Below are 27193 nucleotides of genomic sequence, written 5' to 3'. Positions count from 1 at the left end.
AAATCAGAAAGGCAAGTATCATGCCAAACCAGACTATGTGACTATAGAAGGGTTTCACTGATAGTACAACTTGAAGAACTGACATGAAAAGAGTGAGAACAACTTAAGTACAGTCAAACTATCTCCATAAGATGACCATTGGCCTATGACGACTGATTTTTCCCATAGACCACAAGCATTATGATATGCTTTGGCTATAAAATTTAATGAACATATTTGAGGGACAACTTACCGACTGGGTCCATAGCCAGGATGGCTTCATCAGAAGCCTGTGGCACACCGATGCCGTACACGTTCTCAGCCAGCACCTGGAAGTAAGGAATGAATGAATGAATGAATGAATGAATGAATTCACATGTCTTGCACTTAATAATCATGCGCCCAGCTCCTGAGGGCTTATAAGACACGAGAAAGAAAAATTAATACAGAAATCAAGAATTACAGATCGACCATGAGCAAATGAGCAAATACGGCACCTGGAAGTAGTACTGGTTTCCTTCCACCAGGTTGGTGACGCGGTAAGACGTCTTGTAGATGCGTGTCTCCACCGTGTCCCACGTCTTACGGCTGATCTCCCGCTTCTGCAGGAGGTAGTTCGTCACGGCCTTTCCGCCATCCTTCTCCGGGGCTCCCCATTGGATGATGGCGGTCGCCTTGGTGACGTCACGCACACGGACGTTTGTGGGTGGTCCAGGTGTATCTATGGGAATAAACAAATAAGCAAATAGGTCATCATAAATAAGCTTTGCATTTGAAACATTAAAACCTTACTACACTAAGTTAACCTTTTTTTCTAGTGATCCATACCAGCTGTATAAGATTGCTTTAAGGTTTTGCAAGTTTTGAATCCTCATAAAATATCTGTATCTGTATCTGTATAGCCGGTATAACCGCCTTTCGGCGTAACACACCAGCTTTATATTGTGATATACTAGTGATATTCTTTTAAATGATTCTATGCACATGCAACTGTTTTGCAAGACTTGTACTTCAAGAAACCTAGCAGTTTTTAAAATAATGTTATATGTATCCAAGGATATCTGATGAGGTCTTTAGTGGGATCTATAATAATTGGCAAGATAAATGAAAATGAAATGCAACGTACCAAGTACTTTGACGAGGATCTGTGCAGATGCAGTACCGCTGGAGTTCTCCAGGGTGAGGTTGAAGTATCCGGCGTCGCGGCGGTCGGCAGACGGGATCATCAGCTGAGTGGCGATCTCGCTGGTCTCGATGGCGGCGCGGTTCTCCAGGTTACTGTCCTCCTTCTCCCAGGTAATGTTCGGGAACGGCTTGCCCCTGAGGGAGGAGAATGAAGGAATTTCTTTATTCCAAGTAATATAAATCCATAGGAACAGAGGTACAATCATTGAAAATACAAATTAAACTTGTAAAGGTAACATTTGCAAAGAAAATGCATGCAATTTACTTTCACTTTGTCTATCCCAAAAAACTACTGCTAATTGTTTAGTTTTGTTCAAACACATTCGTATACTAGTGTATGGTGATCAGCCCCTCCAGCTCTGTCCTGCTACATTACATGTATGTAACCCAACACCACAGGGTGTCTGCTACAATGCTAGTTACCATGGTGACAGACGTCTACATGCAATCCAGGTCATTCACTTAAATTATAATTTTGTTTAGAGAAGAAGAAGAAACTGAGCAAAAGCAATGTGTTTTCCTTCTACAAAGGCAAACATATAAAAATTTTTCTGAGGCTGTAGATGAACAGAATCTCCTTACAAAATATAAGATACAAACTGAAGGTAAACAGAATGCCTGTCTCACCTGATGGGGATGTAGATGCGGATGGGAGCTCCTCCTCTCACCACGATGGCACGGCGCAGGCTGATGTCCAACTCCAACGTAGGAGCCTCCATCATGTCCTGGGGAGGAACAAGGCAGAGATTCAGTATAAAGTTCTTTTAAGTTGGAGTCAAGTTTCTGACTCAATAGTAACAATGGGTTTTATTCAAAGAACATTTGTCAGCCTCAGGTCTTATGTTCTGTTCTTAGGTAAAACTTGTGACACATTCCAGGTCTAGCATACTTGAATAGGTTAAAACCATAGTTGAATTCAAGAGATTACAAGCTGAGCTAGACTGTACATGTACGTATTACCAAGTAGAAACTAAAGCTGTATACCTTCACATTAACATGCGACATTAGCAGTTCAATAGCTACGTGAGCTGTATAATGTAATTTGCATACTCGGGACAACTTAAATGAACTCATTACCATAATGTTAGACTTGTTTACCTTAGCGGTGACGATGCCCTCGACGGTTGCTGGGGCACTGACCCCGCACTCGTTAGCGGCGCTGACCCGGAAGTAATAACCCCTTCCTTCCTCCACGTCTGTCACGATCAGGTCCTCGTGGCGAACCATGCTCTTGGTGTGGCTACGGGACCACTCTTCTGAGTCAGTCTGAGGGGGAAGGATTTCACCAAGTTTAGCCAGTGGTTCCAAGACTCGTGTAGATAAGACACATACATGTGTGGCGTCGTGTGGTGTAGTGGTACATCACTGGACTATGAAACGGAGAGACCCGGGTTCGATTCCGGGTCGTACCCGAACAAGTCCGAACATGCGCCCCGACGTTGTACCCTTGGGAAAGGTACTTTACACGAATTTCCTCACTTCACTCAGGTGAAAATGAGTACCTAGCTTTGGTTAGGGACGTCCCTCGGATAGGACGTTAAATGGAGGTCCCGTGTTTGGGAGAGCCACACCCCACGCACGTTAAAGAACGCACCACACTTATCGAAAAGAGTAGGGGACCTTCCCGGTGTGAGTGGTTCAAACCTTACAGTCTGGTCTCAGGGTTGACATCTTTGAAAAGGTGATAGTCACCTGTTATGTCAATCCTTCCACAAATGTGGTAAATCGTCATAAACATGTAGGATATAGCACATATCCTGGTTGATATTTGTAATGATTTAGTTCACAAAATGTTATTGTATGCTATAGTGTTGCTCCTGTTCCACTCTACAGTAGACCAGGTCTGAAGCGGGAAATTCCTTTCTTTTCTAATAACATCAGAAAATACCTATAAGAGACCAAGAAAAGTTCTGAGAAGTATCAAGAAAAAGCTTTTGAAGAGAGATCTTAGAAAAATTTAAAAAATTTTTTTTAAACCTTGAGTGTAATGAAAAACCTTATCTTCAGATTCTCTTAGAAGAAAACTTTCCTATTCACCTGGACCTACCTAAAGAGATGTATGAAGTTCAACACTTTATTAGTTTTTGTTTATTGTATTTTAAGTTGTTTCTTGTATGTTTATGTTAAACTCACCCTGCGTTGTTCCACGACGTAACCGATGACCCGGCTGCCGCCGTCGAACTCCGGTTTCTGCCACTCCAGCGACACGGACGACCGGGTTGTTTCCGCGACAACCGGGTTGACAGGCGGCTGGGGCTTGCCTAGCGGGTCGCGTACGACCACGGGAAGGCTGGCGGGGCTGTACTTGCCGTTACCCGCCATGTTGTTGGCGCAGACACGGAACTCGTACTCCAGGCCCTCCTCTAGATCACTCATGGTGTAGGATGTCTCCTGGTAATCATAATAAAAATGGGTTTACTGAAAGAACTTTGGCAGCCCAAAGGCTGAATTAAATGTTTTCATCTAATGATAATGAATTTTTGCCACACTGGGCTACAGTACATTATAAGTACAGCTCACAGCAAAACATGATGAACAGATACAGTTAACATTATGAAATAAAATGAAATATGAGAATATTATAAAATGAAATATGAGAAAAAATTAACTTCTCCTTGCTTTTCAGTTATGGTACAGATCTAGATAGAAATACAGAATTATGTTTTTTGATGGAATGTTTGTCTAGTTGCACAAGACATAGGAAATAACATATGAAAGTTACTGTAGCAGCTGGTAAAATAGCTACAATGACTACAGAATGTTAGACTCGTAAGATTATGTAAACAAACAAACCTTGATAAGTGTCCTGCTGACACGCTCCCAGCGCAGAGCCATGCGCTCCTTCCGCTCCAGGATGTACCCCAGAATCTCCGAACCGCCGTCGTCTTCCGGCTGGTTCCAGGCGGCTGTCACGCTGTCCTTGGTCACGTCGCTCGTGGCGGGTTTACCCGGCGCGGTCGGGACGCCGAACGGCCAGGTGGCCACGACGTTCTCGGATTGCAGAGGTTCTCCCGCGCCGTTGTAGTTCACGGCAGAGATGCGGAACATGTAGGTGCAGTTGGCGGTCAGCTTCGTCACCTTGTAAGACGTCTTACGCACAGCCGCACTCACCTGGTATAAGAAGGGCAGTGTCTTAGAAAAATTCTTTACTCAAACATCATTTCATTTGGATTTACCAGATAGCTTATACACAATCTTTATTGACACAATAAAAGTATAGAGAACTTTGTAAGGTCTTCTGTGCAGCTATAGGTACCCAGGGACACCTGAAAACTAGGTCACAGAACTGATTGTGATCTTCTGGGAAAATAAAAATGAAATATTACCATAATTTTAATTCTGAATCTATCCTAAGTTTATTCAAGAAATCTTATAAAATTCATATTAACCAAGAAGCAACAATATTTCAACAATTTTCAATGATTTGCTACGGAAGTACATGTAGATGTTTTCAAGACTTCTCAAGATGTTTTCAAGACAAGTGTTATCAAGACATTTTCAAGACATCTCCAAGACATTTCCTTACCTTAGTCCAGACCCCAGGAGACTTCATGTCACACTTCTCGATGAGGAAGTTGCTGATGGGCAGGCCTCCGTCGTCTTCAGGTTTCTCCCAGGTGAGAACACAGGAGTTGGGCGTCTTGTCAGACACCTTCACTGGGCCGACTGGCTTGCTTGGCTTACCTGAAGTCAGAAAATTACACATACAGGTGAGTCAACTACCTAAGATATACTGTTATATGGCCTGTTTTGGTCAGTATACTACAGTAAATATCATTTCTTTAAAATGGTAAAGAATTATTGAAGAATCGCAACACATGCAAATTAATGTCCCTTTCTCCAAAATTGTGGAAATATTCATAGAAAAAATGATATAAGATCTTGTTTACATCAGTTGTTTTTCTAGCGCTACTGTAGTAGCTTCTTGAAGCTGAAAAGTCTAAGAAAAATGCAGCTTCACACCCAAGAAAATTTCAAATTCTGGAAATGTTCAATCGACATTCATAGATATTTTTAACTACTTAAACTTCTTAAACAGAAAACTTTTAGTTCCTTACCGATGACGTTGACGGTAATCTTGACATCTGCCACGCCGCTGTTGTTCTTAGCGCTGAGCACGTAAGCCCCACTGTCGGCTCGGACGGCGTTCTTAATCACCACGGAGACGTTGTTCTGCGCCTTCTCGAAGCGGACGCGGTCGGACTTCATGAGCGTGGAGCGTCCGCGTGTCCAGTTGAGGTCGGGGTCGGGCTTGCCGGCCACGCCGACGGTCAGTTTGATCTGATCGCCTTCGTTCACCTGCAGCTTGTCCTTAACCTTCAGGTCCAGCCTGGGGGGAGCTGGAAATGGACAAGAATATCGATCAATATTTTGTCAAAAACATTGATTAAAACTGATTTTCTGTGCTACAAAAAAAACATGTTAGTTCAGTTAGTCCTTCAATTTGTGTGGCTCAAGGTAGGTTATGACTGACATATAGTACATACCAGTGTTGACAGTCATGGTTCTAACAAGCATGAAATTATTCAAAAGAATACCTAAAAGTTTACCAGTGATGACTTGTTTCTTAAGAGCAGCTTAAATTTAATTGATTTTCATGATATTTTTGTCAGATCTGCTCTTTTAGTATGGAATAGATGACACATATTGTGAAGACATATTTTTTACAATCATGTAGATCTACTTTTTTGATTTAAATCATGTCAACTCATGTTAAATCAGACCCCTAAACCCTGACCACTAACCCATAACCCCCAACCCTTAACCCATGACCTACCAATATCGTCCTTGCAGACGACAGGTGGCGTAGGCTCGGAGCTCTCGCCGATCACTCCCGCCGCGTTCTTGCCGGTGACGCGGAACTGATACCGGTCGCCCGAGATCAGACCCTTCACCGTGTACTCAATGTCATTTATAACACCTGCAGGGAGATAGGAAGGTTTAGTAAATAATTGTATCATTACAGCATGATAGTACCTGTGAAAATGACAGCAATGCATTTTGATTTACAGTTACTGTAACATTTATCTAATAATTTAAGATTAAAAGCCAAACAACTGAAATTTGGAAGAAAAAATTTGATAATATAAAGTTTCAGTTTCTTTAATTTTAATAAAAAGGACTCAGCCTAGGAACTTCAAGATATTTCTTAAGTTGGGTCAACTTGCAGACTACATTTTTTGGAAAGAATTATACAATCCAAGAATTACAATCCATACTTTAAGAACCAAACCAAAGCCCTTAAAAATCAAGACAGCATGATCAGGAACTGACTTGTGTTAATACCAGGACCCGACTTATGCTAAGGACTCTTGAGAACCAAACCAAATCAAGTTTAAAAACTGACCTGTGTGTACGAGGACCCACTTGGGTTTCTCCTTAACGTACACACTTATTACCTTCGCCAAGAAGGTTATGTTTTTAGTAGCGTTTGTCTGTGTGTGTGTGTGTTTGTGTGTGTGTGGTTTAGCAAGATAACTCGAGAAGCAGTGGATGGATTGGAATGAAACTTGGTAGGTGGGTAGGACTTCATGAGACCTAGAAATGATTAGTATTTTCGGGCCCCCTGGCGGCTTTCCTAGGTACTGCAGCTGAACTTCCGGTTTTGATATCTCATGTTCTGGACATGCTAGGGTCATGAATTTTGGTTGGTAGATAGCTCTTGGGGTAGGAAAGAAGTGACATAAGTTTGGGTCCCCTAGCGCCTTGTTCTGGAACTGCAGGAGCATTTGTTGAAAAAAATTTGAAGGGCGATAACTCAAGAACCGGTTGACGTATTGTCGTGATTTTTGGTATGTAGGTAGTTGAAGTGATGCTTGACATAATCAAATGGCAATTATGCAAATCAGGACTTAATTTGCATAATTAATGAGGAAATTCTTTAAATCTGCTTTGTTCGATAATAGAACTATGAAACACTTGTGACATCTACTTGAGAACAAGAAAAACATCTATAGATTATGTAAATGAGGACCTAATTTGCATAATTAATGGCAAATTCTTATAATTCCATAGTTGTAACTGCTGCACCCCGAATTTCATACTTGCCACATTTGGAAGTTAAGTGAAGGTGAACAGCAATAAACATAACTTATTCAAATCATGACCTCATTTGCATAATTTATGAGGAAGTGCTATAATAGCCTTTTTGTTAAGATAAGGCTGTCATTGGGTGGAGAATATGATCAACTGATATAATCCATGCAAATGAAGCTCTTATTTACAAAATCAATGATTAAAATTGTATAATTTGTCACCCGCAAGGGATAACATCATTTGGCGAAGGTATGAGATCGTGGAACTCTTGTTAATGACATTTAAAGCTCCCTAAAGAAAGTTTAGAGTTCCTGAAAGAAAGTGTGACTGACCTGTGTGTACGAGGACCCACTTGGGTTTCTCCTCCTTAATGTACACACGTGTTAAGAACCGAACCTAAGCCCCTAAGAAAGTAGAACTGTCTTTAAGGACTGAGAACTGACCTGTGTGTACGAGAACCCACTTGGGTTTCTCCTCCTTGACGTTCATCCTCTCCACCATGTAGCCGATGATACGGGATCCGCCGTCTGTACGAGGCTTGTACCAGTGCAGCGACACCGAGGCGCGGGTTACCTTGGTAACGCGAACGTCCTGCGGCGGCGACACCGGGTCCACGATCCTCACGGGAGGCGTTGGGTCACATGGCTTGCCGTTGCCTAGGGAACGGGTTGACAAGATTTCATTTAAGAGGTTCAATTGCCAACATATAACACATTCATTGGTCACATATACATTGTAGTTTCTGGAAGCAGTAGTTCTATATTTAATTTTAATAATATGAAGATTTGAATAAAAGGTACATTTGTATGTTTTTCCTTGCACCTACCTTATAACATTACATGATCAATTTTGCATAACATAATAACTTTGAATACATCTTGCTTTGACATTTTCTTACATCTCTTGTCTGACTGAAATTCCTTGATTGATGTTTATTTAAAATACAGTCTAATACAAAAGTGTATCTTGTTTTCAACACATAAATAGTCACAGAATTAGCCTACTGAATCAAAAATGAATACTAATAAAATGTAAAGTTTAACTCACCAGCAGCGTTGAGTGCATACACACAGAACTCGTATTCTGCACTCCCTACATATCTACATATTTCCTTACTACAACACTAGTACTTCTGAATGAAACTCACCAGCAGCATTGAGTGCATACACACGGAACTCGTATTCTGCATTCTCCGTCAGACCGGTGGCCTGGAACTCGCACTTCTTCAGCACGTAGCGGACGGCGCGCATCCACTTCTGGCTGCCGCGTTCCCGCTTCTCCACGCCGTACCCGGCGAGTTCCGAACCACCGTCGTCTTCCGGACACGTCCACTTCAGGAACGCGGACTCCTTGTTCACCTCCGTCACCTTCAGGTTTCGTGGCTGGGACGGGGGATCTGGGGAAGGGAGGAGGTTGTTACAAGTCAGGAAATAACTGGGTGTTGACTTTGTAGTGGTACTACATGATCTACTCATTTGGACTTAACAATCATATGGAATGTCCCCCATTGGTCTATCACCATACATGCATACATGTATGACTACAAGGCTTTGGATTGTCTGCAACAGCTGGCCTACAACTGGAAGAGATCTTCTTATTTGGCCGAATTGATCTACTATCTACACACCAGTAATGAACAGAGACAAGGGAAGGGGTATAGGGGCTGTTCTTCACAGAGCAGGAAGGAGTACAATTCTTGATTGAGAAATTAAATGCATCCAAGTGAAAGAAGAAATTCAGATACGACAAACTGGCATCTTGCCTCAGATGCTTTAGAAATATTTGTGGATTATCAAAATAAATGAATAAAAGCAAGGGCCTTACCATAGGGATGCTTGGCAACGACGACTCCGGATGTGAGTCCCTTTCCGACGCCGTACTTGTTCTCAGCAGAGATGCGGAAGATGTAGCTCCCATTCTCCGTAAGCTTGGTGATCTTCAGACTGGTCCTCTTCACGCCCGCGCTGACGTACACCCAGGACGCGCCGCGGTTGTCCGACTTCTCCACCACGTAGTTGGAGATGGCGCTACCGCCGTCGTCCGTCGGAGGCTGCCAGCTGATGGTGGCGTGTTCAGGAGAAACCTCCTCGATCTCAACTGGGCCGACGGGCGGGCCAGGCTTGCCTGGGGGGACAAGGCAGGTTCAGGTTAAAATTGGCTCTTATAATAGTTTCTGGTTATAACACTTCAGAACTCTTTTGTTCACAAATAGTTTTGGATTATAAGAACTCTTTTCTCAAGATAGTGATGCTGGCTGTACTCAAGAATTCTTTTCAGAAGTTTCTGCTTATAATAACTTCAGACCTCTTTTCTTTACAAATCCATTAAACTGTACAGTAATTTTTCTATTCCTAATGATTTGTAAAATACCAATGCCATTCAGTCAACTTGATATCAGTTGGAAAAAACTTCAAGACAAGAATCTGTAGGTAACAAATCTGTAGGGAGACTGAGGCATAGGGTTGTAAGAAGAAACTCTCACCTAGCACGTTGACGTTGAACGTTGCCGACTCCTTGCCGACCTTGTTCTCGGCTGAGACGCTGTACTGGCCCTGGTCACGCTTCTGCACCTTCCTGATGAACAGGGTGGTCGACTCGTGGTTGGTCTTGGTCAGGCAGTGGTCAGACTCACGCAGGACGCCCAGGCCACGATTCCACACCACCTGGGATTCAAGTAAAATAAGCTTCAATGCAAGAATCTGCTGATCATCTTTGTACTGAAACTAGAAAGGTATCATTACTAACTAATATTAACAGCCAATAATCCCAGTTGTGGGGAATGGCAGTAACAAAGAACTGAAGCAAAGGCCACAAGACCACACCACCTAGAGTTAACATTGAAATAAGCTTCAATGCATGAATCTGCAGTTAACAATCATCTTTGTACTGAAACTAGAAAGGTTGTAGCACAAAAACAAATGAATAAAAACCCTACCTTAGGCAGTGGAGTTCCACTCATGCCAATCTTGACAGCGATGTTGGTGCCTTCTTTCACAGTGATGGAGTCTCCATGGAGACCGCTCAGGTCTAGCACAGGAGCAACTGGAGCAAGGAGATGGGGAGGTATGATCAGTGATGCAGGTCATGTTTGCTGCAGTATAGATTGATGACACAATCCTGTCTTTACACAGTCATCTACCAAGACACCAATAACGTCCTGGACTCCAATATTTTTCACAGAAAAATAAAAAATGAAGCCAAGGTAACAGTTTTTCTGTCACAGAAGCAATGAACCTTTTGCTGTGTCTTCTTTTGCAAACTAAGACACAAATTGTTAGCTTGGGCCTGTATGTATCATGAAAACCAAGTCACAAAATGTTAGCTTGGGCCTATATGTATCATGAAATCCAAGACACAAAATGTTAGCTTGGGCCTATATGTATCATGAAAACCAAGTCACAAAATGTTTGTCTTAAGAAAAACTAATGACTTACAGAGCTGCTCCTTGACGATGACAGGTTCTGTCTCTGCAGGTTCGCTGACGGCGCCGACGTTCTGCGCCATGACTCGGAACCTGTACTCATCGTGCGTGATCACGTCGGTAACCGTGTATCTCTGGGCACTCATGGCCGTGCATTTCTCCCACTCCGGATGCTCGGCGCTCATGTGGAGTTTCTCCACGATGTAGCTGGTGACGGCGCTGCCGCCGTCAAAGTCAGGCTTTCCCCACGTCAGGCTCACGCTGTACGGCGTGATCTCGGTGATCTTCAGGTTCTTCGGAGGTGCTGGGGGCTCTGCAAAGGACAAGGTGTACAGAGATCAATAGTCTTTGTAAAAAGGGCACCAGATATTCACAAATTAGATTATTCAAGATCTTTGGTGGTTCTGTGTGCTCTGCAAAGGGTAAGGTGCACAGGGACTAACAGAACTTTTGTAAGAAAGTTCACCAGACTTTACCAGAAGTTTTTCCGTAAGTACATACAACATTTTGAAAACTACATCAAATGAGGAGTGACTTCATGTTGTCTTTTTCCAGTGGTGATGTTGATATTGGCAGCTTGCTAGACTTTGTCACCACGGTGTCCTGTACTTTTTCATGTTATCAAAAAATGGTGAAAACCTTTCAACTAGACCTCTGGAGCTGGTCTACAAAGTAGGAAAGTAGGTACAAAGTTAAGTAAGAAAAAAGTCTGCCATAATTGCTTAAAGCTATACATATCAAGTTTACAGAGAAAGATTGTAAACTGTGCTGTACGTACCGACAGGGTCCATGGCTAGGATCGGTTCCACGGTGTCTGCAGGCTCTCCCACCCCGATGTCGTTAATGGCCATGACACGGAACAGGTACTGGTTACCTTCCACCAGGGTCTTCACACGGAACGTCGTCTTGTAGAGCTGGAGGGAAGGAAGGAAAGAAGCACATGTAAACAAATGAAGTAAGATATAAATGCTTTGATGAAGGTTAGATTAAGGTTAGATAAGATACCAAGAAAACAGTTACTCTATTGCAAGCAACTGGATAGATATTGAAAATGGTCAGAGGTTCCAAGTAGTATCCACTACTCTTTGTCAAAGTCGGTGTTTAGTTGTGTATTGGTCAGTAACAGTTATTTACATATTTTACAAATGAGTAGATTGTGTTCAGCACCATGTGTTTCATTCAGCACCAAGGACAGGCATGTTTGACTTTGTGTAATGGTGTTCAGCACCGTTTGTGTGTGTGGATGGTGTTCAGCACCGTTTGTGTGTGTGGATGGTGTTCAGCACCGTTTGTGTGTGTGGATGGTGTTCAGCTCTAAGGAACATGTGTCCACCACATTTTTTGAATCGACCGGCATTTTGCATCAATTCTGATATTTTCTAAGACATTAGAGAGTGTCTAAGATGATAAAACAGATGTCTTACGTTCTCCTCGACAGTAGACCACATCCTCATGCTGGCTTCCTTCTTCTGCAGTGTGTATCCACTGATGGCCTTGCCTCCGTCCTTGTTGGGCGGTCCCCAGGACACGATGGCAGCGTTCCTCGTCACGTCACGAACCTTCAGGTTAGTGGGCGCTCCGGGGGTGTCTGGGGAGGGGAACAGAACTTTATTGTATGACATTTGTAGGTACAATGTATGGCAAATTGTACATAGAAGTTGAACTCCTGCCTATATCTAACATTTGTAAGAATCACCAAAGTGAAGGTAGTGAAAAAACCTTTGCTGAAGCACTTTTTAACTTGCTCTTTTTTGTGAATGTATGACTGTGAATTCAATGAAATGAAGACTGCCAAAGGAATGCTGGAATGTCATACTACTATCATGTAAATTAAGTCTTTTGAAAGCAATTGTGTTGTTTGTAACCTTCCGTTGTACTGCACCTTGTGTCAGTCTGTATCCATAGGTTTGTTACAGTGTGGCTGTACATTGTGATTTCTGAGAGGCAGGTTCTGTTCAAGTTTATGCATTGTGAAGTAGAGAAGAAAAAGAGTTAGCTACGTACCGATAACCTTGACATTGATGCCGACACTCTTGGTTCCGGAGTCGTTCTCCAGCGTGAGGTTGAAGCGTCCGGCATCGCGTCGATCGGCAGACTGGATCACCAGCTGGGTGTCCTTCTCAGTTGTGTCAATCTCTGCACGGTTCTCCAGGTCACTGGAAAATGCAGGAAAAGGATGAGCTACTGTAATAGTGTGGCTATGCCAGCAATGACTGAAATCTTCAATGTAAACTACCTTGGTCAAAACTAAAATGGCCACCTAGAAGTATGAAAATTCAAATACTATCATTAATAGTTTCTTGAACCTTTAGAAAGAGGATGATAAGATTTTCTAAAGTTTTTTTTAAGGATGACAAGATTTCTTCAGGCAAAGGAGAAAAATAAGAACTTCAACCAAAATTTGGAGAGTGATTAGAAAACTGCAGGCATCCATAAGCCATTAATCCAGGACAACATTGACATAAATGTCTAGAAATAGATTTAAGATCGAGCCATCAATACACATTCAAAAAGTTTCCTGTTTTTCTCAAACTAATGATGTCCCTACCTGTCTTCCTTCTCCCATGTAGCAGTGGGCACAGGTTTGCCCTTGATGGGGATGAAGAACTTGATCTGTTCTCCTGCACGGACGGTCACCATCCGCTTGTACAGGGCATCCATCACCAGGTCTGGGGGAACTACAGGGGGGAAATGGGCAAAATCAATTATAGATTCACAGCCTTGAAAAAAAACAACATCTCTTTACCTTATATTGACGACACATTATGCTGGGTTATAGGGAAAAATTGCAATAAGATTCAGGTCTTCATTTCTGTCCATGTTGTGGGGAATTGTAGAGAAATAGTGTAAATTACTTAGAACTTGTAGAGAGGAAACACCAAAACTAGTGCAAACTAGTGCACAGTGAAAATCACTGATGAATCAGATATGTACATGTAGACTGAGGGAAACCATTTTTTATCCTTTTAGCTACCGAATCTCAAGAGAAATAGTGGAAATTATTTTCTTTTTCTACAAGAAACATCTTTAGCTGCCGTACCCTTGAGTTCCCTTGGTGCGGTCCATCCGGGCACCTCGTTGGGTTTGCCGATGCCGAGGTCGTTGACTGCGCTGACCCTGAACTTGTAGGCCTGCAGTTCCACCAGGTCTGTCACTAGCAGCTCTGTCTGGCGGATCTTCTCCTGGTGGGAGGAAAATAGCAGCAGGGTCAGCTCAGAGGTCAAGGATCCGGAGTTACATATCAAGTGTGGTTGAACTAAATTTCTCTTGCCAAAGGTTCTTCTTTCCACCTAGACCGAAACGTTAACAAATGATTTTTTTTTGGTTAACAAATGATGGAGTGGTTCTCTTCTATTTTTGTCTACAAGCCCTTCTACAGCAACTGTTTCTGCTTTTTTCATGGACTGCAAATTATGGCACTCTCATCCTGGCAAGTGTTTCCTCTTGTATACAACCCACAAGCCTTCAAAATCAACTGTAATCTCCTACCACAGACACCTAGTAGTACATATATCTCCCACCAACTTACATGTAGTTCAGTGCCTAAATATGATCCTTTAGCCAGACACAGCTAAGCTCTCCAGACAAATAAAATGACTCTGGAAGTCCATGTTTTCCTACTCTTTTGTGCCATTGTCTTTGTCAGATTTAGGTAGATATCTTATCCCTTGTCCTGCTATGCGCAACATATGTTGCGCGGCACATTCAGTACCATCTATATAACACCCTGTATAGGTACGATTTGGGGGTATTTCTCGTGCAACGGATTACACCGCAGCGAAACGCAACGAATGCGGAAGTAACTATGCCACTGCAGGGCAAAAAAATTTAGTTTTTTTTTATCTAATTAAGACATGAAAATATTGAAAAATATTGTGTCAGGAATGACAAGCAGGACAAGGGTTAAGAAAAGAAAGAGAAAGATGTACCTTGAGGTGACACTTGTGCCACTCCTCCTCCCCGAGGATGAGGTTCTCCACGATGTACCCAGTGACGCGAGCGCCGCCGTCGGTGGCAGGCGGTCCCCACTGCAGCAGGACTGTGGTCGGGGTGCAGTCTAGCACTTCTGGTACCTCAACAAGACCTGGCATTCCTGTAGTAAGGAGAAAATTAGCGATTAGTTCTAAGTTCATCTTTAATCAAAGTATCAGTCAAGTCTCGTGTGAATAAGATAACGTGTCTGTAACTGTAAAATTTTGCAGTGATTGGTCATTGATAATCCTGATGAAGGCGATAGTGTTCATTGAAAATTTCATCTCTGTGTAACCTTGTGTTGGAATAAAGTTCAACGTTTTACTAGGTTCATTTTTATTAGGTACAGACAGATTCAAAAGCCCAGGCATTGCAACCCCTGAGGAAAAATGGCAATAAAGAGGTTCGTCTTAAAGTTTATTGTTTCAGGAACAGAAATATATTGCCTACGATGCAAATAGACAAGGTTGTGAGAAAGCACAATGTTCTTGTATTCCCTACTTTAAAAAAGTTAGTTGTGAGCAACTGCAAGGTTCTAGCTACATGTAGAGGTCCTGATGGTGAAAAGAAGATGCCAGTGTTCTCTTGTTTAAAATGACTGGTGATCAGGCCGACCACCTTGTCTGGGAGACAGTTCCAGATGTGTACTGGGTTGAAGAGGAAACACAGACAAACAGACAGACAAACCCACCTGCAGGATCGGCGGCAGTGTACGGGATGGAGGCAGGGCTGTTCTTGCCGCGGCCGGCGCGGTTCTCGGCCGACACGCGGAACTCGTAGTCCAGACCCTCCTCCAGGTCATCCACAACGATCTTCCTCTCGTCTGGGCCCAGGATCTGGGGAGAAGACGTCTTAGGTTAGCACTATTTCTTAAAGTATTCCTCTGTATCAGTAAGTGCACCACACTTATTTGCAGAACAGACATCACTAGATCTAGCTTTTTCCCAAGAACAGTCATTTTGGAATGCATTACCAGCATATGTACAATGTAGTTACATCACCTTCAGTTAAGCCCAGTATTTGGGTCACCTAAAGTCCCAGATTGTGTGAATTGGGAATTGCTGTATAAAGTCTAGATCTTTTGATATTACACTTCTTAGCACCTCAACCCACTATGACATGCACCCTAGGCCTGGGCAGAATACCCTGGCTAAGGGCTTTGCCCAGTACACTATACTACAGAATAGAATGATAGTAAACTTGAGAGAAGAACCAAAAACAGACTCTGATGTCTTGTTGAGTCTAGCTCTCCCAGCGTACAGATGTGCGTTCCTTGCACACAAACATGGGCATTTTAAAAAGGCTACATTGTGTCAGCCTGTAGTTTTAGGTGTAGCAATATCTTTTGGTAGTTAAAATAGAGAAGAAACATGAAATGCGCCATCTCACCTCCCTGTTGAGTCTCTCCCAGCGTACAGAAGTTCTCTCCTTGCGCTCCACCCAGTAGCCGAGGATGTGAGATCCTCCGTCAGAGTCAGGCTCGTCAAACATCAGAGTCAGTCTGTCCTTCGTCACGTTCTTCGCTACAGGCTTGCCGGGCGCACTCGGCGTGTCTGTGTTACAAGAAACATGGACAATGTTTTAGTGATACATTTGTGGCGACCTGTAGTCTGAGATGTAGCAATACATTGTATCTTTTCAGTTAGTAGTTTGGGCTAAATTATTTAGACTGAAACATTCTCAGCAAAAAGTCCTACTGGCAGGTCTATTTCAGATAAACATGGACATAGCAACCTGTATAATATTATTAGCATGTAGCAATATCTTTTGGCTAAAACTTTGGGCTAAATAATTCAGACTGAAACATTGAATCACTAGAGAACAAACACTCAAGATAGTTTTCTAGAGATGACAAGGCAGCTACGTGTGGAGTATAATGTAGATCAGAGATAGCAGACTTCACACCCACTAGCAGGACATATAAGTAAGAAACTGCAGTGCAGAAACACAGGCAAGCAAAAGGAAACACTGCCTTCACTCTTTTGAAGCCGATGTAAACAACAAAATGTTGAAGTTGGCACTAGCGACACTCACCAAACTGATACTTGGCCACAATGGCGGGAGTCATCAGAGGTTCACCGGGCCCGTTGTAGTTGGCAGCACGGATGCGGAACAGGTAAGAAGAGCCGTGGGTCAGCTTGGTGATCTTGTAGTCTGTCTTCCTGATAGCAGAGCTCACCTGGGGGGCAAGAAACATCAGTCATTCTTAGTCCTCATTCAAGAAATACGATACATAAAAATGGCACTGTGCCAATGCAATTCTTTGAGTGTACATATCTATAAGCCTTTTAGGTCTCATAATTCATAAAAGATGGAAATCCAGTCAGATGGAATCAGATGGAAAGTTGACATGTAGTTCAAAGTACAACTTGTCAGCTGTAATTCAAAGTTCAATGGCCAGCTTTTATTCAAAGTTTATCAGCATTCTCTACAAACATACAAGTGGAAGGGAGGGCAAAACAAGTCCTTTACAAGTTGCCCTTCTATAAGTTCAAAGTGCAATGGTCAGCTGTAGTTTAAATTTTTTTGTTTCTCAGAATTCTCCACATATATACAACGTGTCTTTAACACCTTTACAAGTTTGCCATTTCATAAGTTGAAAGTTCAAAGTTGAATGGTCAACAGCTGTAGTTGAAAGATCACCCACCTTGACCCAGTCGTCGGGAGTCTTGGGGTCGCAGCGCTCCAGGATGTAGTTAGTGATGGGCATGCCTCCGTCGTCGTCTGGCGGGCCCCAGTTCAGCTTCACAGAGTCTGGCGTGATCTCACCGATCACTAGATCTGTCGGCTGGCCAGGGCGGGCTGGATCACACAGAAATAACACAGATTAGGATCACACAGATCATACATAAGGATCACAGATCCCCAGTTCAGCTTCACAGAGTCCGGCGTGATCTCACCGATCACTAGATCTGTCGGCTGGCCAGGGCGGGCTGGATGGGATCACAGATCATGGATTATGATCGTGGAATGATTATTACATACAGTTATTACATCAAGACTTGTATACTAAAAGGTGCAGATGTATTGTGATGGTACGTTTTGATTAATTAAGAGGGTCACATCATTGTATTCTTGTTTATTCGGGTGATAATTCAGAACACCTCCTTTGGTTTGCAATATACACAGTCAGCCATACATTGATTCGGTACGAGATTTTGCGAGACTTAGTTTGACCACTGTTGGTCGCATATTTCCATAAGTTAAGGGTATACATAGAAAAAGATTAAAATGATGATACCTGTCGATTTGTGTGCCTTCTTTGTTTAGCTAGAAGGTTAAGACTGAGTTTTGCATGTTTTTCAGTGGGCACAAATTTGAGAGCAGTGTACTCACACAGCACGTGGACCTTCACCGAAGCATCGTCCACTCCGCTGTTGTTCTTCACCGTGCACGTGTACACTCCGTCGTCGGGGCGATCCACGTCGTGGATGGTTACTATGGCGATGCGGTCGGTGACCTTGAAGTGTACGCGCGTGCTCTCGATGAGCGGGCGGTTTCCCCGTGACCAGACCACGTCAGGCTGGGGTTTGCCGCTGATGCAGGCGACGAGAGACATCATCTGTCCCTTCATGATCTCCACTGTGTCCTTGTTCTTCACATCCATCTGAACCTTCGGTGGTGCTGGGGAAGGGGGCGGAGAAAAACGTGTTAGAGCAGAAGTTGACTAAAGCTCTAAAGATGTTCAAAAGTACTACATGCAGTTGACTGTGGGGTTGTATCTTGACAGATTTTTAAAAAGTTGTCATCATGCTTAAGGTGTGAAAGTTGTCAATTGATGTGGAAAAGGTGCAACAATATCATCAAGTTCTTGAATTTTTCTAGAAAGTGGTCTGAAATGCCAAACCAAGGTCTAAAAACAATGTCTGCTCCCATGCCTATAAACAGTTTTAATTTTTAACAATAGTCAATTGTTTCTCTTTATTTATGTTGGACATATTGTATGCTGCTTTAGCCTTCAGGCATACATTTGCAAATAAACTTCTATGTTTAAAAATGTTTTCCAGAATATCTCACCCAGATCGTCCTTGCAGACGACAGGCGGTGTGGCCTCGCTCTTATGGCCCACGATACCGGCAGCGTTCTTGGCGGAGACGCGGAACTCGTAGCGCGCGCCCATCATCAGGCCCTTCACCGTGTACTTGAAGTCGTTGATGACCCCGGGATGCACGGCGACCCACTTCTCACCCTCCTTGGTCATGTGGCGCTCCACGATGTACCCGATCACCTTACTTCCCCCATCACTTAGCGGTGGCTCCCACCTGGGATGGGTGAAAACGAAAATGTTTAAAAAGATGATCCTAATTCACTGTAGTTTGCTGATGAACTCTTCTGACAGAGAAGATGGCACTATGTACAGTATATACAATGTACCGTCACTTAGAAGTGGTTCCCACCTAAGATAGGGGAGAACAGGAAAATTAGAAATGTTATCTCAAAGCAGCTGAGCTTGTTGAAAAGTTTATAATTCTCCACATTGAGACACTAAGTACAGTACATACAGGTATGGGGGAATTCCCCTTTACAGGTACAACAAACAAGAACAATGGACAAGTGCTATTCAAACTGGTCCTTCCCACTTCAATTTCTTGGTTATTAAAAAGCTGTTGCACAATCAGTCATGCATCGCTAATCTTCAAGCCCAACGTGAGTCCTTTGAACAAACAGGTTCAGGGAGTGAATACAGCCAGATTCAAGTTTTCCTCCTATCTCTCTGTTTTTAAGGAATCTTCTTGCTAAAATTTTACATAGTAATGTATGAGAACCAAGAAGTTATATATAAAGAAAATGGTGAAAATGTAGGAAGAAGTTTGACGTACCGAAGGGTGACGGAGGACCTAGTGACGGTGATCAGGCGAACTCGCTGGGGCGGTGTGACCGGGTCGTACGCGTACACAAAGTCAGACAGCTCGCTGTAGGGTCCGGTGCCCGCGGCATTGATGGCTGACACACGGTACTCGTATTCTTTGCCTGAAACACAAGAAAAAAAATTATTGTAAGGCCAATAAAAAGTTCCCATATGCTGTGTATTACATTGTTTGGTAAGTAAGCTATAACAGTGTAATAAACTTTGAAATGAGTGTTTAAAATTGTCTTCTTGTCCCTTTGCCATGGTTGGTATTCCTTGCCTGGGACACAGGATGAGACAAACAAATTGATTCGTAAGCACTATAGAAATTTCCCATATGCTGTAAGTTTTAAAACATTGTTTGGGCAACTAAGCTGTAACGGTGTAATAAACTCTATTTAGAGAGTGTTCAAAAATGTTCTCGTCCCTTTGTCATAGTTGGTAACATATATGTAGGATGATTCCTTGCAATCATCATGCATGACCCCCAATCAGCACTTACTGTATCTCCCAGAAAAAGTTGGTAGCGTACTCATTTGCATATTCGGGACAACTTAAATGAAGCCGTTTCCAAAACGTTTGAGTGTGATGTAATTCCAATCTCTCCTGCTAGGTGGCACTTTTCACCCACCTGTAGTGAGTCCAGTGGACTGGAACTCTGTTTTCTTGACAGGGTAGCGGGAGGCCTTCATCCAGCGAGAGCCTCCCCGCTCCTTACGCTCGACCATGTAGCCCAGGATCTCAGAGCCTCCATCGCTGGCCGGCGCGCTCCAACGCACGTGCATCGCGTCCTTGGTGGCGTCGGTGACGGTCACATCACGTGGCGCGGATGGCGGGTCTGGAAAGGATTTGGTTTTAAGTTTTAATATTTTCTCACATGTAATTGTCTAGTCTTAAGATTACTTATAAATTTACTTCTCTCCACTTGATAAGATTTAGTTGACATTCAAGATTAAGTAGCCAGTAGTCCTTGACAAGAACATGTGCCTATATGTGCCTAATGTAGGTAATCTACTTGAAAGCCACATGGCTGTATGCATCATGTTTCTGTATGATCAAAACAAATCAAGTTCCTTGACAAGAGACATAGAAGTTTTGCTGTAGGAAATATTTAGAAAGTCCCACATACCGAACGGCAGTTTTGCGATGACCGACGGTGAGTTGAGCGTCTTCCCGGTGCCGAACTTGTTCTCGGCGCTGATGCGGAAGATGTACTCCTTGTTCTCCGTGAGCTTCGTGACGCGGAGCGTGCATCGCTTCACGTTGGAGCTGACGTAGACCCAGCTGATGCCGCGGTTGTCAGACTTCTCCACCACGTAGTTAGAGATGGGCGCGCCGCCGTCGTCGTCCGGAGGTTTCCAGTTCAACGTGATCGACTCCGGACCCACGTCCTCAAAGTCGACCGGGCCGTTACACGGGCTCGGCTTGCCAAGGACCTGGGAAGGGACAAACATAACATGAGGTTAAGCAAAAGATTCTAATTATGAGTTACATTGTAGTGCAACAAAGTTACTATTATTATAAATATTCACAAGGCAGTAGTAAGTGCATAATGCAATATGGACATTCAGATAAGTGTCACTAAGTAGACCAGAAGGTTCTAAATTAGTAGACTTAGTCTAAAAGGTTCTGACTACATCTGTAGCTTGGAAGGTTTTACACAGTGCAAGTTTTAGTTACCTTCAGAGTCAATAGATCAATCAATAAATCAATAAATCAATCAATCACCTTGAGCGTGAACTCTGCCCTGGCAGACCCGAGTTTGTTCTCGACCACCACGGCGTACGTGCCAGCGTCCGCCTTCCTGATCTTCCTCACGATCAGCGTGGTCGAAGTTTTCGTGTTCTTTGTCGTCATGGAGTCTGACTCGCGTAGCTCGCCCAGGCCGCGGAGCCATGTGATCCGCGGCTTAGGCCAGGCGCGGAACAGGACCGGAAGGTTCAGGTCGATGCCCTCCTTTACGGTCATGACGTCGCTTGGGATCTGGCTCAGGTCAAGGGTAGGCTCGTCTGAGAACGGGGTAAGGTAAGGAAGAACAGTTAGGAAAGGGGTAAAGGAGGAATAGTTAAAGTCAAGTTTATTGCACAACTGTAACAGGTACACTGTAAGGCACATTGTTGTACTAACTTCAATGAGGTAAGGAGGAACAGTTATGAATGGGGTAAGGTTAGATAATTTTTTGTATGACCACATTTGAAGAATGATATCTGCAGCTCTGGCACAAGAAAAGCAAGCTGTAATATCAATCTCAACTCTAAGCTGTAAATGTTTTGATAACAGTTCATTTTTCTTCATTTAGCAGGTAATTTCTAAGCAAGGCACAATTAAACAAAGCTGTACAGTTATGCTAAGACTGACAGTTTTTTCTTCTTTGTGAAGGGTGATAAGGAAACATTCACTGGACATTTTGTAGCCAGAAATTACCCAGTAAAGCAATACACAGTGTGTTAACAAATACTGTCTGCTTACAGAGCAGAGACTAAGGTAAACAAACAAACAAACAAACTTACAGATCTGTTCCTTGGCGACCACAGGTCCGATCTCTGCGGGGTCGCTGGTAGCGCCGACGTTCTGCGCCGACACACGGAAGGTGTACTCATCGTGAGGCGCCAGGTCTGACACGCAGTAACGCGTCGCGTTGATGGCGGTGCAGCGCTCCCACTCTCCCTTAGCTGTGGGCAAAGACAAGGGTCCATGTAACTCTGGTTTATCTCATATCAAACAGTAAGTCAATCATATAATATATTCTTGGCTTAAGTGGGGTATAAGATTTGCATAGCGCTAACAGTCAATAAAAGTTGACAGTGCACTAAAAGTTTCTAAAGGTTGCCAGTTAAAACCAATACAATGTAAACATAGTGTTACAACTTTATAACATAATGAACTTTATACAAGGCTTCATGTTACTTGGAGAGGGACGAAATTTACAAGGTCTGGCTGGCAATCCTGTTTGTCAACTTTTAGTTCAGGATTTACATCACTTGAAAATTGTGGTCTGGTTTTAAGTCATGCCATTTGCAAGCCAAGAAACCAACCAATGAAAGCTATAAAAAAAATAACAAGATGCAGATAAAACTGATAAATTTTTAGAAAGAGACTTACTTGTCTCCATCTTCTCCACCAGGTAGCTGGTGATGCGGCTGCCGCCGTCAAAGTCTGGTCGTGTCCAGGTCAGGGTGACGGAGATCGGAGTGATCTCTACAATCTGCAGCTTCTTAGGAGGCTCTGGAGGAGCTGTGGGGGAGAAAACAACATTTAGCAAAAGTGAAAACGTGGACACAAATCATAAAAGATGCTTAAAACCTCCGAAGGCACATTTTGATCACTCCTTTTAAGTAGTCTTTGCAAAAACAATTCTATGGAGCAGTATAAGGTGAAAAAACAAATGATGAAACAATTTTTTTGTGTTGACATTACACTTTCGAGAAGCCAAGTGACAAGTCTCACTGGGTCAGTTTATCAAAAAGATCAGAGTGACTGATTGATTCTCTAGATCAGAACAATCCTTGAAGTTGGAACAAAAGTTTTACCTCTAAGCCATAGATTATAAGTCAGTTAGACTACTTGCATTGAATATTATTGCAAAGGTACATGTGTACTCACCAACTTGGTCCATAGCAAGGATTGGTGCCGGCGTCTCTCCGGGTTCACCGATTCCGATATCGTTCACGGCGAGAACGCGGAACAGGTAGTTGTTTCCTTCCACCAGGTTGGTGATGCGGTAAGACGTCTTGACGATGTTTGCGTCTTGAGTTGTCCAGGTGCGTCGGCTGGGCTCCTTCTTCTCCAGGATGTAGTGTGTGATGGACTTGGAGCCGTCCTTCAGCGGCGGGGCCCAGACAATCACGGCGGCGTTACGTGTCACGTCACGCACACGCACGTGCTCAGGGGGGCCAGGGGTGTCTGTAAGAAATACACAGGTGTACAGGTGAGACTTCAAACAGGTGTGATTTGAACAGGTGTGAAGATGAGATTTGGAACAACATATTAAGCACAAACAATGCTTCAATAAGAAAAACTAACTCTGTATCACTTGAGGTCAACATGAAATACGATAACTGTTACTTTGTGAAGATACAGGGCAAATAACTGAAAACGATTTTGAAAATTGTGGAAAAAACAACAAGCTTTGGCTTCATGAAATCGGAACAAGACAGATGTTGGTAGAAGTTAAGTTTGGCCTAAATTATGTCTTAAATGTAACCTTAGATGGTACTAAGTCATGGAATCTTCCTTGGTTTCAAGTAAAACTAGAGGACAAAGTTAACCTTTAGCACACCAAAGTAGCCATTTCAGTACAGATTCTCTATTGGTTACTGGATTAGGCAACAGGAAGAAGGTTAAGCCGTACCAATGACTTTCACGTTGATGCCGACAGTCTTGGTGCCGCTGGGGTTCTCCAGGGTGAGCTCGAAGCGCCCGGCGTCGCGGCGGTTTGTGTTCACGATCACCAGCTGGGTCGCATTCTCCGTGATCTCGATGTTAGCACGATTCTCCAGGTCACTGAGGGAACATACAGAAATTGTTTGTTTGGCCTAACTAGTGAACTACCTTAAGGCATAACACAGCATTTTTTTTTTACAGTAAAATACAACTTACTACAAGCTGTGTGAGACAGAACTGTAAGGCTTGATCCACAGGCTAACTATAAATGCAAGCTGCATAAGACAGAAGTCAACTGTAAGGTTTGAACCATTCACATTGGGAAGGACCTCTCCTCTTTTTGTGTGTGTTGGACACGTTAACATGCTTAAGAAGTGGCTGTGGAATTTCGTCACAAGCAGAGACAGAACCAAACACCGACAAGGATCTATGACAGTATTTTCTGTAAAAAGACAGCTGAATTTTTCAGCACTATCTATTAAGAATACCTTCAATTTGTGATCATAAGCATCAGGCCTTCAGTTTCAAAACAACCAAAACAAGAGAACAACATATGGCAGAAAGGATAGTCCGCTCACCTATCATCCTTCACCCAAGTAACCTTGGGGAAGGGTTTCCCGCGGACGGGCACGTAGAACCGGAGCGGAACTCCTGCCTTCACCGTAACAGTACGCTTCAGGGTCGCGTCCAGCTTACACTCTGGTGGGGCTGCAGAATAAGCACATCAAGGGTTACATTTTAGTTTCATGGCTGGAATATTCATGTCATAGGAACATTTTTTTTATGACTGAGTCAGAGATCTTTATTGTACACAAGGAAATTGTAACGCAACTGGATAGACTTTGAAAACTGTCAGACGTTTCAGGTAGCATCCACTACTGTTTGTCAGTCAAGCTAAGTACAGTCCGTGATATAAGAGTGCTCATATCATACTATTATAATAACATTATTAAAACCTATATAGTTTGCAAATTTGTCTTAAGAAAAATTTGTCTTAAACACAATATTGTCATAATGTCTTGAAGTTCATGTCTTGAGAATTTGGTCATGCATCACAAGCTCGTCTATTCCTTCATGTATAAGTGCCAAGGAATTTCTCATCTCTTAAGAAACAGCAGCATCTTTAAGACGTACCAGACATGTCCCTTGGGAAGATGATGCCCTCCAGCTGCGCGGGTTCCCCGACCCCGTACTCGTTCACGGCGCTGACCCGGAAGTTCAAACCTTTCCCTTCCTCCAGGTCAGGCACAACCAGCTCACAGGTCTTAATGGTGGACAGGCCATGGGCCTTCTTCCACTCTTCACTCTTCTGCAAAACCACAAACACAAAACCCACTTTTAGTTTCTACAATTTTCCTTCAATTCTGAAATCCACTATAAAGAGTCTTTACACTACCAAAAATGCTTTTTCTTGTTTTTCTTATTTTCTCATGGGAAGAAAATTTTTCTTTGGGGGAGAATAATAAGAAAAAAATAAGAAAAAAATAAATTTTCTGTATACCTACGTTCTTGCACCAAGAACAATTTTCTCATTTTTCTTGAGTGGAGATAATTTTTCTAAAATAGGCTTCTTTAAATCTTGATTTTTCTTTGGTGAAGAAATATTTCTAGAGGAGATTCTAACTTACAAGATTAGAATTCTTGTAATCTTGAAATTTCTTTAGTAAAGACAATATTTCTAGGGAAGATTCTAAGTTACAAGATTAAAATTCTTTTAATCTTATATTAATTAAAATTCCCTCAGACTTAGTTAAAGTTTCTTATTTAATCTCCATGGAAGATTTCTTTCTTACCTGACATCAAAGTGGTCAGATTTAAGATTTTTTTTCTTGTGTATTTCAAAAAATTTCTAGTTCATGTTACCGAGAATGATTGAAAAAGGCCATTCTTGTTTTTCTTAGCAATGTTTAAGAAAATACAAGAATTTGGTTCTTGTCTTTCTTGGGAAACACTGATTGGAAAAGCAAGAAATTTAATTATCTAAATCTATTATTAGAATAAAGCTCTGCTTAGTGTTTCTTTCTTAAAGTTTCTTGTTTTTCTTGACTAGAAAGCTTAAGAAAGATCATTCTTGTTTTTCTTGGCAACATTTAAGAAAATACAAGAATAAAGTTCTTATCTTTCTTGACAAATACTGATAAGAAAAAAAAACAAGAAAGTCTGATATAAAGTTGATCTTTGATTAGGCTGAAGATATGGCTAGTATTATATTCTTAAACATTCTTGATTTTCTTCCCTAGAAAGTTTAAGAAAGGCCATTCTTGTTTTTCTTAGCAACATTTAAGAAAATACCAGAAAGTTTTAAGAAAGATGATTCTTATTTTGCCTGGTGATGTTCAAGATGATGTAAGAACTTTTTTCTAGTTTTTTCTTGTCATGTGACCTTTTCTAAACCCCTGATTGGTTGATTCAAATCCCAGAATGCAGTTAGGGGGTTTTGAACATAAGTCAGATGTAAGAGCCGCGCTGCTACTTATTTTTGTCAGTTACTGACTCATGTCAGATTTGAAGTCAAAATCAAATCAAAAAGGACCTTGTGTACATGTGAAGCAATGGAGATCGTGGTCAGCTTGCTGAAGAAACCAACTTTGCAACAGAAAAAGCATGAAACCAAACAGATTGAAGGTAAGTGCGCCCCCCTCCCCACCTACTAAGATCTGTTGACATTGTTTTTAGACTTCATAGCCCAAATATTGTTACAACGCCATTGGGGTTGATTTCAAAGTCAAATCATATATCTCTGGTGTATTGTATAGTAAAGTTTATTACAGTGCTTTCTAATACAATTTTAAATTGTTTACTCCAAGTAATAAAATAGTATTTAGTCATCCTCTTTTGACTTGTGCGCCTTCGATTCAGTTCTCGCATGCAAACTAACACAGGTCTTTCCTGTTGTTTTTCAGGTGTCCAAAGGGTGTGACTTTGCCAATTCTATAATGCGAAAACTGCAGTTTTTGCTGAATATGCTTCTGATCAGAATGTGATACGATCTGTATTCTGAAATCATAATGGCTTGTTAGTTACATCGTATAATATTTTGAAAGTTACTGTTAACTCTTTCCATTCCAAGAATGTTGATGGACTGATTTTATATTTTTAATTAGATACATTGTACAAAAATCAATGTGATAATAAACATCTCTATACTGTCCAAATGCTTTTCAAAATAACATTTAGTTGCTATACATTATTGTCTGTTTTATATTTAGGTAGCACTATATACATTGTATTTCTTTTCTTGTGGGCAGAATGGTTTTCTTGCTACAAGAACAGAGTCAGCTCTTATTTCAAGAAATCTTTTCTTGTGTACAGAATGGTTTTCTTGCTACAAGAACAGTTTGCTCTTCGTTCAAGAAATCTCTTCTTGT

The 27193-nt window shown here is 42.3% G+C and overlaps 1 protein-coding gene across 1 annotated transcript in view; it reads right to left on the bottom strand.

Moving 5' to 3' along the window:
- LOC109471813 (titin-like) overlaps positions 1–27193 on the bottom strand; it is a 309005-nt gene that overhangs the window by 117758 nt on the left and 164054 nt on the right. The window contains 38 exon segments of the mRNA XM_019771168.1: positions 233–308; positions 477–700; positions 1106–1299; positions 1792–1889; positions 2263–2430; positions 3298–3555; positions 3958–4275; positions 4691–4848; positions 5223–5504; positions 5942–6085; positions 7644–7856; positions 8348–8596; positions 9025–9324; positions 9683–9863; positions 10136–10242; positions 10635–10934; positions 11400–11535; positions 12046–12209; positions 12626–12777; positions 13170–13299; positions 13662–13803; positions 14551–14714; positions 15285–15429; positions 15983–16146; positions 16628–16772; positions 17241–17395; positions 17930–18217; positions 18611–18855; positions 19414–19564; positions 20074–20280; positions 20572–20878; positions 21171–21451; positions 21953–22114; positions 22545–22676; positions 23046–23345; positions 23794–23945; positions 24404–24533; positions 24960–25134. Coding sequence (XP_019626727.1) covers positions 233–308; positions 477–700; positions 1106–1299; positions 1792–1889; positions 2263–2430; positions 3298–3555; positions 3958–4275; positions 4691–4848; positions 5223–5504; positions 5942–6085; positions 7644–7856; positions 8348–8596; positions 9025–9324; positions 9683–9863; positions 10136–10242; positions 10635–10934; positions 11400–11535; positions 12046–12209; positions 12626–12777; positions 13170–13299; positions 13662–13803; positions 14551–14714; positions 15285–15429; positions 15983–16146; positions 16628–16772; positions 17241–17395; positions 17930–18217; positions 18611–18855; positions 19414–19564; positions 20074–20280; positions 20572–20878; positions 21171–21451; positions 21953–22114; positions 22545–22676; positions 23046–23345; positions 23794–23945; positions 24404–24533; positions 24960–25134 — 7297 coding nt within the window.

The sequence above is a fragment of the Branchiostoma belcheri genome, unplaced genomic scaffold (genome assembly GCF_001625305.1).
Source record: "Branchiostoma belcheri isolate BF01 breed outbred unplaced genomic scaffold, Haploidv18h27 scaffold26, whole genome shotgun sequence".
NCBI lineage: Eukaryota > Metazoa > Chordata > Leptocardii > Amphioxiformes > Branchiostomatidae > Branchiostoma > Branchiostoma belcheri.
The sequence above is the reverse complement of the archived record's forward strand: the minus strand, read 5'-3'. Positions and strand labels throughout refer to the sequence as shown.